Source organism: Staurois parvus, unplaced genomic scaffold (genome assembly GCF_062004578.1).
Source record: "Staurois parvus isolate SC_StPar_1 unplaced genomic scaffold, SC_StPar_1.0 ptg000293l, whole genome shotgun sequence".
NCBI lineage: Eukaryota > Metazoa > Chordata > Amphibia > Anura > Ranidae > Staurois > Staurois parvus.
In genome coordinates, this window is record NW_028318089.1 from 688,261 (window position 1) to 705,937 (window position 17,677).

At 43.5% G+C, this 17,677-nt stretch overlaps 1 protein-coding gene across 2 annotated transcripts in view; it reads left to right on the plus strand.

The window, feature by feature from the left end:
- SLC16A5 (solute carrier family 16 member 5) overlaps positions 1 to 17,677 on the plus strand; it is a 50,232-nt gene that overhangs the window by 20,611 nt on the left and 11,944 nt on the right. Inside the window, exons 1-3 of one of the 2 annotated variants that reach the window (XM_089682643.1) lie at positions 4,639 to 4,844; positions 7,508 to 7,737; positions 17,453 to 17,596. In XM_089682643.1, the coding sequence (XP_089538769.1) occupies positions 7,551 to 7,737; positions 17,453 to 17,596 (331 nt within the window). In that variant the 5' untranslated portion in view covers positions 4,639 to 4,844; positions 7,508 to 7,550. Of the gene's footprint in view, positions 1 to 4,638; positions 4,845 to 7,507; positions 7,738 to 17,452; positions 17,597 to 17,677 lie in introns of those variants that run through there. The other variant, XM_089682644.1, reaches the window with a different exon arrangement.

A 17,677-nucleotide genomic window follows, 5' to 3' on the forward strand; every position in this document is an offset into this window, starting at 1 on the left:
ACCTCCTGGCGAGCTCCTTAGCGGGCTGAACAAAAAGAAAAACTTAACATGTGTACCATTCTTGAATCCTGCTAACATAGCCTCAGCTTGACATACACCTTAACCTAGTAAGGGTTCATGTACACTGCAGCTGATTTTTTTTTAACTCTTCCAGTTCCCGATGCTGTCTAGAGCCTTTTTTCATCATGAAAAATGCATGCAAAGCGTTTTCAAGGTAACCAAATGGACAAAACACTGAACACAGGATGTTCCTACCAAGCTTGTCACACATTGTAATGACCGATTCACACCTCAGACCTCTCCCACCCTTGGAAACAAAAGATATGTTAATGACCATTTACACCTCAAATTCCTCATGAAGACCCCCTGCCAGGTGACCTTAATGACTCACTCCACCAGACACCTTTCCCACCCTTGGAAACAAAAGAAATGTTAATGAGCAACTCACATCTAAGCTAATCTCAACATATACTGCTCTCTCTGCTTCTACTCTCTGTATTTCTCTGAAATAGTTAATAATTCACCACTTTTCAGTGCATTCTAGGCATTTGGGAGGTTCTCCTGTGCTTATCTTTAAAAAACGCTTCTAAACTCAAACGCGCATAAACGCGTTATACAAATGTGGCTAAACAGATGTTTTTTAACCTACGTTTTCCAGCAGTCAGTTTCCATCATTCAGAAGTGTCCCGTGCACATGGGGCCTAAGAGTTACAGTTTACTTAGTGTAGCAGGAAGGGAAATCCACATTTATATTTTTATTGTACTGTCTACAGCGATAAGTTATGTGTGCTAGATCTGCTAGAAAGCTGGGCCAAAGGTAACACAGGGTAGTGCATATGAATTTCTACCAGCACTGTGTACTAAATAACTGGCTATGGCACGATACAGTGTTAAAGGGACTCATGGTCTTTTTACAATTTTTAACTGAAAAACCAGTTTCTAGTAATGTGAAGCACCCACAATTTTCCAGGTTTTCAGAGACCTTGTGAAATTTGCCCAGACATTAGGCCCCAGGAAATGGCTTGGTGCCAATGTTGTTTTATTTAAGATACTGTATTTTTTTTTTCTAATTGAAAATAATCATGGCATTTAGTAATAATGACACATGCTCTATTTATTCATGCACATTGTGAGCAGGATATTTGGTAGATTAGTGTTGTTGGGCATATAATCACCTGATGTAACCATTAAAGTGTTACTAAACCCACAACAGTAAAATCAGTCTCTATATGCAGTAAAGCATGCTTGTTATACTCACTGTGGAACCTTAGGAGTTATTCTTCTGAATTGTGAAAAAATGCTGTTTGATCCTGACTTCCCTGATCCTCCCCTTCTTTCAGTGTCCCCCTTTTATCTTATCTCTTAAGACATATTGTGTGGAGTCACTCTGCACATGCTCAGTTTAGTGAGTATTGCTAGAGAGGTTTTTTTTCTTGGGAGAGTGCATGTGATCAGCACAGGGCCAACCAGTGCTGTCCAGACAGAGGTCAGGGGTTTTGCATCCTCCTAGAGCACAATGAAAACTCCTCCTACAAGCTTTAACATGTGCTTGGCTGGACACTGATAGAAGTCACAAGACTGCTCTAACTGCTTATGAGGAAAGGTATTTAGCAGTTTATATTTACTAAAATAATTGCATTTCTATGTTGTGTGTACTGTGTTAGACCAGATATAGTGAAGGCAGGGTTCTGGGTTTACTAACACTTTAAGTAAAACCTCTGGAAGCTATGTACAAAAAGTCAGACAGAGACCACAGGCAACCAGTATTGCAACCAGCAGATCTTCTCCCCATTACTGACATACCATGCCTTGTTCTGCCTTGTCTCTGCGCAGGAGTGGCTATCTTGGTAGTAGAGGCAGGATTTTGTCATATCATAGCAGGGCCAGACCTAACCTATCTGATCTGGGGTTGCAGTAAAAAAAAAAGTCAGGGGGCATAATGTCAACACTGTGTGTGAATCACTGACAGTCTGTCACACAGTGTCACAACCTGGGAAACACTAGTATGTTTTAGGCCAGGGCTTAAAATTTAGACTGGTCTAGACCTACTAGCCAGGCACAAAACTTACTCTCCACCAGTTACCCCACCCGACTTTGCCCAGGTCCGCCTCCAACCCCACCCCTAGCCTGTCCCCCAACCCCACCCCTGGCCTGTCCCCCAACCCTGCCCCCAGCCCTGCCCCCAACCCCGCCCCCTTAAAGCTTATGAAATTACCTCGTGTTCCCCAAAGTGGTGTCGAGTGGGCCTCGTGTCCCCCAAGGCAGTGGAGAGCGGGCCTCGTGTCCCCCAAGGTGGTGCAGAGTGGGCCTCGTGTCCCCCAAGGTGGTGCAGAGCGGGCCTCATGTCCCCCAAGGTGGTGCAGAGCTGGCCTCGTGTCCCCCAAGGCCGTGGAGAGCGGGCCTCTCCTCATGTTCCCCGCGGCGGCGAAGAAGAAACCGGAAGTCGGAAACTGGAAGTCGGCTTCACAACGAGGCTTGAAGCGCAAGTGGAACGCAAATCAATCCCCGGGGCCTGGGGATCACATTGCAAGCCACCCGCTCCATTGCAAGCCACTCGCTCCATCTGTGCTTACCACAAAGGGATTTCGCCTCGCATTTGGCGAGCGGGCGAGTGGAAATTTCAAGCCCTGCATTAGGCTATGATTTGATTAGGATAATTAAATAGAACCTGTGCCCCCTTATATTAGATGTCCCTATCAGAGTCCCCCTTTACATCAGGAATCCTCCTCATAGTCCCCCTTTACATCAGGTTACAATCAGCTTGCTTCCTTACATCAGGGTCCTCGTCAGACTGCCCTCGTACATCAGGTGCCCCCTTACATCATGGTCCAGATCAGAGTGCCCCCTTACATCTGATATCCCCATCAAAGTGCTCCCTTATATTAGGCGTCCCCATCCATGTGCCTCCTTACATCAGAGTCTCCCCTTACATCTATTGTCCCCAACACAGTAGCCCCTTACATATGATCAGTTATCTCCATCAGAGTGCTCCCTTACATCAGGTGTCCCCATCAGAGTGTCCTCTTACATATGACCAGAATGTAAGTGTACAATCCAAATGCACATGTTCCTGCGTTAAAAATGGCTGTGTGTATAAGTGGGTGCTGCAGTGACCGTTGGCTTGAACAGAATCAGCAAGGGAGAATGTCACCAGCACACTGAGGATCACAAATATGGGTCCATAAATTTTAATGAACGATCACATAGTTGAAGCACGCCACCACTGGACTCTAGAGTAGTGGAGACATGTTCTAAAAAGTGACCAATCATGCTTCTCTGTCTGACAATCCGATGGACATGTCTGGGTTTGGCGGTTGCCAGGAGAACAGTACTTGCCTGACTGCATTGTGCCAAGTCTAAAGTTTGGTGGAGGGGGGGGATTGTGGTGTGGGGTTGTTGTTCAGTGGTTGGGCTTGGCGCCTTAGTTCCAGTGAAAGGAACTCTTAAGGCATCAGCATACCAAGACATTTTGAACAATTTTATGCTCCCACCTTTGTGGGAACAGTTTGGGAATGGTCCCTTCCTGTTCTAACATGACTGCGCACCACTGTACAAAGCAAGGTCCATAAAGACATTGATGAGCCAGTTTGGGGTGGAGGAACTTGACTGGCCTGCACAGAGTCCCGACCTCAACCCAATAGAACACCTTTGGGATGAATTAGAGCAGAGACTATGAGCCAGACCTTCTCGTCTGACATCAGTGCCTGACCTCACAAATGCACTTCTGGAAGAATGGTCAAACCTTCCCATAGACACACTCCTAAACCTTGTGGACAGCCTTCCCAGAAGAGTTGAAGCTTTTATAGCTGCAAAGGGTGGACCAACTCAATATTGAACCCTATGGACCAAGACTGGGATGCCATTAAAGTTCATGTGCGTGTAAAGGCAGGCGTCCCAAAACTTTTGGCAATATAGTGTATAGGTTCCATTCACACTTGTGTGACTTGTCATGCGACTTTGGAGACATAGTCGCATAACAAGTTGCAGCCCATTGTTTTCAAAGGCACCTGTTTGGATCTATGTGACTTAAAGCCACAGCGACTTTGAAAAGGTTCCTGCACTACTTGCGACTTGAGTGCCAGAGAGTGTAAAGTCACACTCCAAAGTCGCACTGGAAAGCATGCAACTTTGGAGTCACAGAAGTGTGAAAGGAGCCTAAAGCTTACCAAAATCTGATTGAACAATCTCCTTTAGATCTCACAACAGCTATGTAATGGATACAAACTGATTGGATAGATCAGGTAGGTCCTTATGTTACAAAGTTTTGGTAAATCAGAGTTGTTTGTATGGTCAGCTTGTCATTGCATTAAATATTTGTGTATATGTAAATACATATAGTGTACAGATTTAGCACCCTATCAAAAAAACAACTGGTAAAATCCCAAAAAATAAAAAGACTAAGACTTTAAATTCTATTCCCTTTCGAACAGTTGGCTTGATCCATGTTTTGTGTACACAGGTCCCGGAGAATGCTGCTTTTAGTAAATACTGGATGAAATGACAGATTGTGTGCCCTCTTGATTACTGTGTGTGAGAGGTGATGTCCACTACGCCCTGTCCTGTACCACGGATCTCAGTTTACGCCCTTGTATTGCATAGATGCTGTGTCACGATTACCTGACGCCAGGTGTCCCTGGGATCCAGGTAAGGGGGGAGGGGAGGTCAGAGTGAGCTCTGCAGGCGTGCTTAGAGGGAGGAGAACAGTTATCACAAACTCCACAGGTAGAAGAGAGGAAGAAGGCTCCAGGAATAGTGACCAGGAGATGACTCAACCAGCAGAAGTAATGCGGTGGTGTTAGTGTACCGCTGTACACAGAGTTGTGCTGGTGTGTTGGATTGCAGAGGTATGCAGACAGAAGAATACTCCCTGAGTTATAATGGGGAGGGATGGAGAACCATAAGTCTGGGAGATATTCGTATGGGAGATGTGTATGGGAGATGTGTGTATGGGAGAGGTTCGTATGGGAGATGTTCGTATGGCAGAGGTTCGTATGGCAGAGGTTCTTATGGCAGAGGTTCGTATGGGAAATGTTCGTATGGCAGAGGTTCGTATGGGAAATGTTCGTATGGCAGAGGTTCATATGGGAGATGTTCGTATGGGAGATGTTCGTATGGCAGAGGTTCGTATGGCAGAGGTTCGTATGGCAGAGGTTCGTATGGCAGAGGTTCGTATGGGAGAGGTTCGTATGGGAGATGTTCGTATGGGAGATGTTCGTATGGCAGAGGTTCGTATGGGAGATGTTCGTATGGCAGAGGTTCGTATGGGAGATGTTCGTATGAGAGATGTTCGTATGGCAGAGATTCGTATGGCAGAGGTTCGTATGGCAGAGGTTCGTATGGGAGAGGTTCGTATGGGAGAGGTTCGTATGGCAGAGGTTCGTATGGCAGAGGTTCGTATGGCAGAGGTTCGTATGGGAGAGGTTCGTATGGGAGAGGTTCGTATGGGAGATGTTCGTATGGGAAATGTTCATATGGCAGAGGTTTGTATGGGAGATGTTCGTATGGGAGATGTTCGTATGGCAGAGGTTCGTATGGCAGAGGTTCGTATGGCAGAGGTTCATATGGCAGAGGTTCGTATGGGAGAGGTTCGTATGGGAGAGGTTCGTATGGGAGAGGTTCGTATGGGAGATGTTCGTATGAGAGATGTTCGTATGGCAGAGGTTCGTATGGCAGAGGTTCGTATGGCAGAGGTTCGTATGGCAGAGGTTCGTATGGGAGAGGTTCGTATGGGAGAGGTTCGTATGGCAGAGGTTCGTATGGCAGAGGTTCGTATGGCAGAGGTTCGTATGGGAGAGGTTCGTATGGGAGAGGTTCGTATGGGAGATGTTCGTATGGGAAATGTTCATATGGCAGAGGTTTGTATGGGAGATGTTCGTATGGGAGATGTTCGTATGGCAGAGGTTCGTATGGCAGAGGTTCGTATGGCAGAGGTTCATATGGCAGAGGTTCGTATGGGAGAGGTTCGTATGGGAGAGGTTCGTATGGGAGAGGTTCGTATGGGAGATGTTCGTATGGGAGATGTTCGTATGGGAGATGTTTGTATGGCAGAGGTTCGTGTGGGAGATGTTTGTCCTGTTACAGTTAGACAATTAATGCAATTCTCTAGGTATCAGTCTGTATGTTGAAGTGAGTATGGAAAACCACCCTGTTTTCTATAGGTTTATGTTCAAGTTCCTCTTTGTATAGGGGCTTATGTATACCAGGCGGTGGCGGGCAGGAGTGCGTTTGTGTAGGTAGAAGTTCAAATGCAAGTTCACAAAATCCTCCACTTTAAATGTCCGATGATTCGAATGTGTTGGTCTGTGAAACTTTATATGTGTGACTGCAATTCTTTATACCTATTTGTAAAAGTTTAATCCTAGGTCAATGTATTTTCTTCCTAATGTAATATACTGTAAATACAAGTAATGATGATCTTATTGATACCTAACATGAATGACAGTAGTAGATACATTGTGGTACCAGGCAGCACAGTGGCTAAATGGTTAGCACTTTAGCCTGGCAGTACTAGGGTTGTTGGTTGGAATCCCAACCACGTCACCACCTGCCTGGAGTTTGCATGTTCTCCCTGTGCCTATGTGGGTTTCCTCTGGGTACTCAGGTTTCCTCCCACACTCCAAAGACATGCTGGTAGGTGAATTGGATCCTGTCTAAATTGGCCCTAGTATGTGTATGTATGAATGTGAGTTAGGGACTGATGTGAATGTACAATATATATATATAATGTAAAGCGCTGCATAAAATTGATGACACAATACAAGTACCTGAAATAAAAATAATGTCTGGGCCTAAAGTGCATCTAAACCCAAAAGAACATGTAATATATTGCAGCTTACCAATTCTTAGATGTGGTGGCTGTATTTGTTTCCTTTTTTAGGCTTCTTTTCCTTTTTTTCACCCGGTGATCCAGCCAGTAAGTCTGTTGTTTTTCAACTTCCTCTAACAAACTAAGCCATCCAGGGTTGAGACAAACTATTTACCACTACAATGATTAGCTTTTATTTATTCATTTAAAACCTTTATCTCAAAAAGTAAAACTGTTGCTGTAACTGCCTTTACAGTGTTGGCTTGAATTCAGATTTAATATGTCAGACAAGTCTAAATCTAGTGCATCTAAGGCAGCCCATAGATGAGTCAGTTTCTCAACCCTCTGGTTGAATGAAAAAAACAGTCCCGATTCCCCCATCCATACACTTGATGTGGATGGGGGAATTCTCCCTGCTGAGCTATTGTAATTTGACAGTGGAGAGATTTCCAGTATTCTGCGCTAGCATAGTTGAGGAATACTGGTCATACACTGGCAGATTTTTTTCCTTTGACCTGTAGACTGCACGGAAAAAAAATCAGATTCCTCCATCCACAATAACAAAACAGCCAGATGACTCGCGCCTGCAGGGCTAGTCTGACAGCCGATGCCAATTTCATCACATCAGATACATTTTATTTAAATGTTGTCTTGCTAAATATGGATTAGTACAGACTGTAATTACATCTTCTCGTTGTGCAGGTTACACCACAGGAGATTGCCTGTGGGGGGGAAAAAAGGCAAAATGGAAACCCCGGATGGACAATGGGCATGGTGTGTTCTGGCTGCTTCTATGGTGACCTATGCAATGACCTTAGGATTTCCTTCATCTATTGGAGTATTTTATACAGACCTCCAGAAATCTTTTAGTGCAACCAACCAAGAGACCTCCTGGTTTCCATCAATTATCACAGCTGTCCTGCATGCTGGAGGTTAGTATGTTCTCTACATTGACATAAATAGTAATGATCCATAATGTACTTTTACACACAATGTCTGTTAACAATTTTAATGTTTAATTATAGCAAGTTAATGTATTTTAATGAAATATTTGTGAAAAAAACAAGCAAACCAATAACACAAGCCTACTCAGACTAGCCATGCAAGCAATGAGATAGAGGCTATTGAAGCAACTGGTTGTAGCACGGACATGGACCTACTGTTTGCTTAACACCATTCCTGCTTTATGGTCTGTTGTTAAAGTATATCTAAAGGAAAAAAAACTTTGAGATTTATATAGAGTCAGGAGGTGTTGGAACCCCTGTTTGTCTTTTACTTGCTGCTCAGCAACTGCTGTCAAGTTGTTCCTACATATGAAGAGCTCAATATTGGTTCAGATTGGCGAAGTCACTGTTTTCTCCGAGTACATCCAAATTTTATCCTTTGTTGAGCCTTGATGAAAGGAGAGTAGTATTGCCCCTGAAACGTGTTAGATGGTTTTATATGACTTTTTTTTTTTTTTTAAATGATCTTGGACTTTTTGGTTCTGCTCTGGTGCTATGGATGTTCCACTGTTGGGTGCCCATCAAAGCCCAGAAAGCCTTGCTGTGTGGAAGCCACCTCACCAGATCTGTTGAGCTCAGGGGCGGACTGACCATTTGGAGACTCGGGCACTGCCCGAGGGCCTGAGGTCAGTAGGGGGCCCCATGAGATGCCCCTGGTACCTTTTTCATAGGCTTTTTTCAGTTTGGGCAAGGACACAGGGGCCCCATGATCCCCTATTGCCCAGGGGCCCCTTGAGTTGTCAGTCCGCCCCTGGTTGAGCTCGTTTGAGGTCTTCCTTCTTCTGACTACACGTTCAAGTCTAACAGTTCCCAGTGCCTCTTTGAGTATGCTGTTCTGGTTTTTATTGCTGTCTGTGTCCCTGCTGGGGAGATTAAATCTCCCGGAGTCCTTTGTCATTAGGACTGAAAGTGAAGCAAAATCTAAAATTTTGAGTTCCACCAGAAGAGGACCAAAGGGGAAATCCTCCAACAGGGGCACATGTTTTGTCAAACTGTCGAAGAGGAGAGAGATTTGGAGAGATTTGTTTTTACTGTTGCGTCTTCAGGACAGGAAATGAAAGAATATCTCTTAAACGGAACATGGATGGCGAAAAAAAAAATGTGTTAACCATTAACTATTGTATTTAAAGAGAAAAAATTGGGCTTCAGATATATTTTAATAACTGAAGCACTGACACTGTCCTGGTTGTCTCCTGTGGTTGGCCATGTGACATGTAGATCACATCATCAAGTATAGGGGATGCATGGAGAGGATCACTGTGCGGATCATTTTCAGTGTCCTTCTTTGCTGTGGAGGATCTTCTCTGCCTGATGCTCGGTTCATATTTTGTTTGACAATGGTGTGGAATGTGTTACCATTGGCTGCAAATTGGCACTGCAGTATCTGGCCAATGAGGTAAGCATTGATCCATAAACTCAGGTGATAGTTTAGATTTTGAGGGTTACATAAATTAAATACTTGTCTACCAAGGTACATTTATAAATGCCATTGTAGGCAAGTGATTAAATCAAACTCACAGCTGCTGCTGCAGACGTGAGCTTCATACAGGCTTTAAAAGCTGATTTATTTCAGGTACTTATATAGCGCTGTCAATTTACGCAGCACTTTACCTATATATTGTACATTCACATCAGTCCCTAACCCTCAAGGAGTGTACAATCTAAGGTCCCTAACTCACATTCATATATACACATACTAGAGCCAATTTAGACAGGAGCCAATTAACCTACCAACATGTCTTTGGAGTGATGAAGGGCTCTCTGCTTAAAGTGAGTCACCTGACCACCTGTGTGTACCCTCCAACCCGCAGTGGATTCTGGACTCTCTCATTCCACCAGGGAGCCTCAGCCGCAGGAAACAACTTCCTTAGTGAGCGCAGGAAGAAATCCCTCCTTTATTAACCACTTGCCCTCCAGAGGATTTACCACCCCTTCGGGACCAGACCATTTTTTGTGTTACGCCGCTGAGTTACTTTAACTGACAATTGCGTGGTCATTCAACACTGCACCCAAATTAAATTTACGTCCTTTTTTCCCACGAATTGAGCTTTCTTTTGGTGGTATTTGATTGCCTGTGCGTTTTTTTGCTCTATAAAAAAAAGACTGACAATTTTGAGAAAAATACAATATTTTTGACTTTAAAATTTTTTTTAAAAAAATCTAATTTCATTATAAATTCATACCAAAATCTATTCTGCTACATGTCTTTGCTACTAAAAAATCCCAATACGTGTAAATTAACTGGTTTGCATGAAAGCTATAGCGTTTACAAATGGCGGTATATATACTGGTATTTTTTTTTTTAATTTTTACTAGTAATTTTTATTTATTTATTACAGGTACTTATATAGCGTGATCAATTTACGCAGCGCTTTACATATCTATTGTACATTCACATCAATCCCTAACCCTCAAGGGGTGTACAATCTAAGGTTCCTAACTCACATTCATGCATACATACGTGCATGCATTCATACACATTCATGCATGCATCCAAATTAGACAGGAGCCAATTAACATACCAGTATGTCTTTTGGAGTGTGGGAGGAAACCAGAGTACCCGGAGGAAACCCACGCAGGCACAGGGAGAACATGCAAACTCCAGGCAGTTGGTATCATAGCTGGGATTTGAACCAGTGCCCTGAGTGCCCTGAATGGCAGTGATCAGCGATTGATAGCGGGACTGCGGTGGACATTCTGACACTGGGGGGGGAACTGACTTGGTGTCGCTGACATCCCCAGTAACACTAAAACAGTGATCAGTGCTAATAAATAGCACTGACACTGTACTAATGGCACTGGGCTGGAAGGGGTTAACATCTGGGACGATCAAAGGGTACAGTTTTACTATTGTGTATGCGTGTGTTGTACTGAGCAGAGCAATACAAAGCAGTGTGCTGGAGCTGACAGGGGAGATATCTGTGTTTACACACAGACCTCTCCCCTGTCCACTGAGAGGTGCTGGCAGGGAATCACCGGCTGGGACCCAGTGATCGACAGCTGAAGTGGGTAGGGCGTGTGTATGGCGTGCGTGTGTGCGCCTACGCAGAAATGCAAAATCAGTGATACCAATATGGTGATCCTCAGTGACACCAATATGGTGATCAATGCTAAAAAAAAAGCACTGACTGTACTAATGGCACTGGGCAGGAAGGAGTTAACATGAGGGGTGATCAAAGGGTTAACTGTGTGCTGGGTGTGTTTTAATAGGGGGTGGGATGTGTGTGATTCACTGTAATCGCACTGCTCTGGATGGCTGTGCTGTGCACAGCCATCCACAGCAATGTGCCCGAGCTGACAGGGAGGAGGACTGTTAGTAAACAAACCAGCCCTCCTCCCCATCGGAGATGCTCGGAAATCACCGGGCGCCGGCAATTGACAGCCGCGGCCATGAATGGCGGCGCGAGCAGCGCATGTGTGAGCCCACCTGGAAATGCAAAATCACGTATATATACGTGATTTTGCACACTGCTGCTGCCCTGTAACAGTATTTCTGCTATACGGTGGTCGGCAAGCTGCTAATGACCCCAGGAGCGACATGTATTATGTCATTTCCAGGGACACAGCTGTCATTCCTCTGCTACTGTAGCTGAGGATGCAGCTAATCAAACACAATCTGTGTTTGAATAGCTGCATTGGTCGGCAGGGGAAATATTGGGGGTCTAATAGGCTCCCAATGTCTCTATAAAAAAGGACCAGACACTTGACCAAGCTATCACATATGAGGCTTGTTAGCCCTCTTGTGATAGCGGTAAAGTAAAAAAAATAAAATGTGTAAAAATAAATGATATAGAATAAATAAAAACAACAAATTACTTTAAAGCACTCCCGCCACCCCTACACACACCCCATATAGGGTGAGCACATGTATGTAAATATGAATTACCCCGCACATGTCCGGTATTGACATGAACATCGGAGTGAAAGCAATAATTCTAGGACCATAGTTCACAGTTAACTCTAAACTGATAACCTGTAGAGGTTTTTAACCCCTAGCCCACAGGGCACTTATACCCCCTTGCTGCCCAGGCCAATTTCCAGCTTTCAGCGCTGTCACACTTTGAATGACAATTGCGCGGTCAAACAACACTGTACCCATATGAAATTTTTATCATTTTTTTGTGACAGATAGAGCTTTCTTTTGGTGGTATTTAATCACCTCTGGGCTTTTTATTTTTTCTTAAACAAACCAAAAACCACTGAACATTTTGAAAAAAAAAAGTTTTTCTTAGTTTTTGTTATAAAATTTAGTAAATAAGTGATTTTTCTCCTTCACTGATGTGCGCTAATGAGGCTGCAGTTATGGGCACTGATAGGCTGCACTGATGGACACTGATAGGTGGTACTGATGGGCACTGATGAGGAGGCACTGGTAGGTAGCACTGATGGGCATTGACAGGCATCACTGATGGGCACTGATACATGGCACTGATATATGGCACTGTTATGCGGCACTGACTGGCACTGTTATGTGGCACTGACTGGCACTGATAGGCAGCACTGACTGGCACTGTTAGGCGACACTGACTGGCACTGTTAGACGACACTGACTGGCACTGATAGGTGGCACTGATGCACACTGATAGGCGGCAATGATAGGCGGCACTGACTGGCACTGATAGGTGGCACTGATTGGCAGCAATGATAGGTGGCACTGATTGGCATTGATAGGTGGCACTGACTGGCACTGATGGATGACACTGAAAGGCAGCTCAGATGGGCACTGATATGTGGCATTGATGTGCACTGGTATGCACTGGCACTGATTGGCACTGACAGCTGGCACTGATGGACTTTGACAGGTGCCACTGCTGGGGCTACACTGATCATCAGGGCACACTGATCATCAGGGCATACTGATCATCAGTGCCCTGATGATCAGTGTATATGTCCCCTCCGGAAAGCCGATTACTGGCTCTCCTCTCCTCTCGAGCTGTCAGCGTGACAGCTCGAGAGGAGAGAAATGCCGACAATCGGCATTTCCCTGTTTACATGTGATCAGCTGTGATTGGACACAGCTGATCACATGATCGAGCCGACATCTTCGGCTCTTTTCGTGATCGGTGATCCGCTGAGGGACACAGCGCACCGCCGATCACCACGCTGCGCGCTCCTTGAGCCGCGCATGTGCGGTGAGAATGGGAGGACGTCATATGACGTGCTCTCAGAACGAGAGAACCACCTTGCACCCGTCATTGGTCTATATGGCGGGCGGGAGATGGTTAAAGTATCACGTATGAAAAATTTTTGGGTACCATAGTTTTGGTAATTCCACAGGCATGCACAACTTAAGACTTGACGTGTTTGGTATCTATATATTCGGTGAAACACAATCTTTTATATTCTACCAAATATTGTGTATAATTTTGTGTTTGCTGGCACTAAAATTAATTTTATTGTATTTTTTCCTAAAAATATGTGTTTGATAAATAACTGCATATCATCCCCTTCATCAGGAAAGAAAATATAAAATCGGATGGTATGGACTTGGAGGTTGTGATTTAAAAACTGTATATTTAAAAGAACTCGGTCATGTTCAGCAGCTGGTTAGGCCAAGTTCTTTTAGATATACAGTTTTTAAAAGCACAACCCCAAATCCATACCAGCTGATCTGATGTTTTTGTTAATGTGTTACTAAACCCACAACAGTAAAATCAGTCTGTATGTGCAGTATAGCATGCTTGTTATCCTCACTGTGGAACCTAATGGGTTAATCCTTTGCATTGTGTAAAAAGGCTGTTTGATCCTGTCTTCTCTGCCCCCTCCTCTTGTTGAAATGTCCACTTGATACAGTCTGAATCTGTAGTCACATACACATTTTCAGTTTGGTGTGTATTGCTAGAGAGGTTTTTTTTTTCTTGGGAGAGTGCATGTGATCAGCACAGGGCCAATCAGCACTGTCAAGACAGAGGTCAGGGGTTTTACATCCTCCTAGATCAGAAAGAAAACTCCTCCTGCAAGCTTTAACCAGTGCTCTGCTGAAGTCACAAGACTGCTCTAACTGCTGATGAGAAAAGGCATTTAGCAGTTTATATTTACTAAAATAATTGCATTTCCATGTTCTGTGTACTGTGGGAGACCAGATATAGTGAATGCAGAGTCCTGGGTTTAGTAACACTTTAAGCCCTGAAGAAGAGGGTGATGTACGGCATCCAAAACATGTTGGCTGTTGTACCCTTTTACATGTTTGAAATAAAACCCTATTTTGAACTCTAATATTTCAGTGTGGTGCTTCAATGTTTTCTACTCAAATATTGCTTTCACATTCCAAGGTTTCTGTGGCAGTTCCTTGGTGTATGAAAGCAGCCCACATATCACCCAGATGCCCCAATGGGTCATTAATTAATACAGTTGTGATCAGGGGCGGACTGACCATTTGGAAACTCAGGCACTGACCGAGGGCTCAGGGTCAGTAGGGGGCCCCATGAGATGCCCCTGCTACCTTTTTCATAGGCTTTTTTGAGTTTGGGCAAGGACACAGGGCCCCATAATCCCCTATTGCCTGGGGGCCCCATGAGTTGTCAGTCCGCCCCTGGTTGTGATAAAATCAATCTCAAGGTTACAGTAGCTGGTATGGTAGATTTTTCCGTTCTCTTTAGCAAGGATAGAGGAATCTGTTCGATTTTTATTGTTCATATTGCAGAATACCAGTGTCCTTGTTAATACCTGTGCACTGAAATGATATACAGTATCAAACAATGATATCCGTTTTCCAGTTATCTTGTTTGAACCCCCCCTATCTATTAGAGATGAGGCATGGAGGAAGAGTTAGTAGTCCAAATCAGGAGTGCAGGCTGGATAAAACCATGGCTCCTCGATAAATACAGTGAGTGTTGCCACCCTAGCATAGGAAGTGTGTTCACAGTATTACCAGGTAAACATACTCTAAAGAAAAAATCCTGAGAAAAAAAAAACTAATGCAGACATCACATCTGAGGAGTTGTGAACTGTAAACCATTACATTAGATACATACAATACATTTGTGTTTTTGGGTTAGATACATTTTTTTAATACTTGCAGTGCCTACAAATCTATGAAAAAATACCCTTTGAATTTTCACTCGATGTAGTAGCATAGTGTTGGCAATGGGATTAGAGAACTTTGGAATGTATACTTCAGAAGCTGGAGCACATTGTTCTTTTACAGTCCATTACAGCCAGAGAACAATAGAATGCATTCATCAACATTTCAACATATCAAGTTATTCCATGGTCATGGAAACATCTAAATGTGTTTGTGTTACAATATGATTTACATTTTACTATTTATATTTAAAGTGGATGTAAACCCTAACAAGTAACTTCAACTATTTGCTGCCTTTTGTTCCGTTAAGCCACTGGAAGGGTTTTGTTGCTTCTGTTTGATAAGTAAAACAAATAAATAAAATCCCGTCGATCCTGCCAGAAATCTGGTGGTTTGCTAATTTCCTGTGCTCTCTGTGCCAACCATTGTTAGTTCCATTGTTTTTAGTTGGCTCTGAGGGCTACAGAACCGCATCCCTCTATGTTATGAACCATAGGAGAAGGGCAGGGTTCTATAGTCCCATCCTGTTTCTGTTCTCCTGATACAAAAGGGTGAGTGAGTGTTGTCATCTTAGGACAGGAAGTGTGTTACTGGCAGGATCACCAGATGACATAAAGTAAAAAAAAAAAAGCCTGAAAAAAGAAAACTAATGCATCTACTATATTCAAGGACTGCTATGCTGCAATATATTACATTTTTGTTCTTGGGATTTAGATATGCTGTAAGGTCGTAAAGTATTTACAGTAAATATCTGTAAGACCTTCTTTTTGCAGACCACCTCTTTCAAAAATGCCAATTTACTGGCTGCCTTGCTGACACTTTTGCTTCAAAATCATTGAAGCAAAACAAGAATGTAGACAAGGAGTTCTGCCCTTACTCCAGCTCTCCTGATCTGCGCTAACTTGTTCCAGGTCATTGAGTCTGAAAGTCTGGGGCTAGCATGACAGCCAAGCAACAAGAATTTTTTGGAAGGAGGTCCGCAATGGCCCCATTTTCTATCTTAACAGGTTTACTTTGACTTTGAATTATTATTTTCGTATGAATTTTCCTAATAATTTTCATACAGATTTTGTTCGAACTTCTCCTTGTGTATATACTGTATAGCTCTATCACTTTCTGGCAATGGTCATCAGTACAACTAAAGTGGGTCAGTCTCAGAAGTCGGAACACAGACAGCAATAAAAACCTGACAGAGGGTCTGACCTAAAAAACATAGTTTGGCCAGGGGCAGACTGACAACTCATGGGGCCCCTGTGTCCTTGCCCAAACTAAAAAAAAGCCTATGAAAAAGGTACCAGGGGCATCTCATGGGGCCCCCTACTGACCCCGGGCCCTCGGGCAGTGCTCGAGTTTCCAAATGGTCAGTCCGCCCCTGATTTGGCCTTCACATACATTGTAAGATAAGTTAAAGTGCTTGTGAACCTCTAACATGAAAAATGAACAAAGTATTCCTTCTATAATGTGTATTAACCTGAATTCAAAGCACTGTCATTTCTCTCTGATCTCTCCCCCCTCTGCTAGTATTACCCACTGATAATACTCTATGCTGACACAACAGCCTCCTGGGTGACTAACAGCCTTAGCTGCGTACAGTATATTTACCTTTTGATTCTAGGTTCACACATATGTGATTGGTGTGTGCTGTATTTGCATGGGCTCAGCAGCCCATTTGTTGATTGGGTTGCTGTTTATGTGTGAATGCAGAAAAAAGCTACATGACCCTTTTCCCAAAACACACCCCCATGGCAGCCACAGGCAACTGCACCATGTGATTTCCCACACCCGAAAATGTGCTGTGTTTTCAGACATTAAGAATGAGTGGCACCCCTGCGTATCTGCAAAGCATTTTTCCTGCAGGTGTGGGAACACGTGTAATTTACAGTCTCCCGTGCCTAGCCTGAGTATGTGTACTGGTGGTGCGTCCCTTCCCTCACTCAGGTTTCAGATTTCATTGAGCTCTGAACTCTAGCTGTGCAGTGTGTATGATGTCAAGTCCCCACTCCCTTTCTTTTACTGTTGAGAAATAGCCTTTGATTTGTGTGTGTTTAAGAGGATATAGAGGAGATAAACAGGTACAACTTTATTTAATCTCCATGTATCACCTAAGGCTAGTCACTTCAGTGGGTATATGTAGGGGTTTACAACTACTTTAAAGCAGAACTCTAGCTTCCCCCATCCCTCATGCCATACAATTGCCTTTGTGATTTAACTTTAGAAAAAATTCCCTGTGTGTATCTTTTTTTTTCTGCAGTCTTCAGGCTGGTCTGGATTAAGGTAATCACTGCAGCAAAAGTTGTTTTTTTTTTTAATTTTTACAGAGGCAAGGCAGCATTTTTACGAAAGAGAGTCCAGGAGTTTCACATTATTTGTAAAATACTCAAGACTTCAATGTATTAAATACAAAACTATTTCAGATTTGTTACCTCCAAGGACAGCTTTTGAGCAATTCACAGAATTCCCTTTGCTTATTCAAATATCACATTACTGTATTGTAAAATTTGAGCATACAATTTACTAGGAAACAAAATGTTCAAGAGATTCTGATCAGAATGTAACAGTGTCTGGAAATGTTATTTTGTGATCCAATTTGTTATTTCTAACATTTCATCTCATCTACAGGTCCATTATGCAGCATAATGGTGGAAAGGTTTGGCTGCAGGATAACGGTCATAGTCGGTGGTGTTCTTTGTGGAATTGGATTGGTTACCAGCTCCTTCTCTCAGAACATAATACACTTGTACCTAAGTGCAGGGATTGTTGGAGGTGAGGAGATGTTTGGTTTTTTACCTTTTCTTGAAAAGTCTCAAATCTTTGAGTACCAAAACACAAGCACAGCCCTTGTAG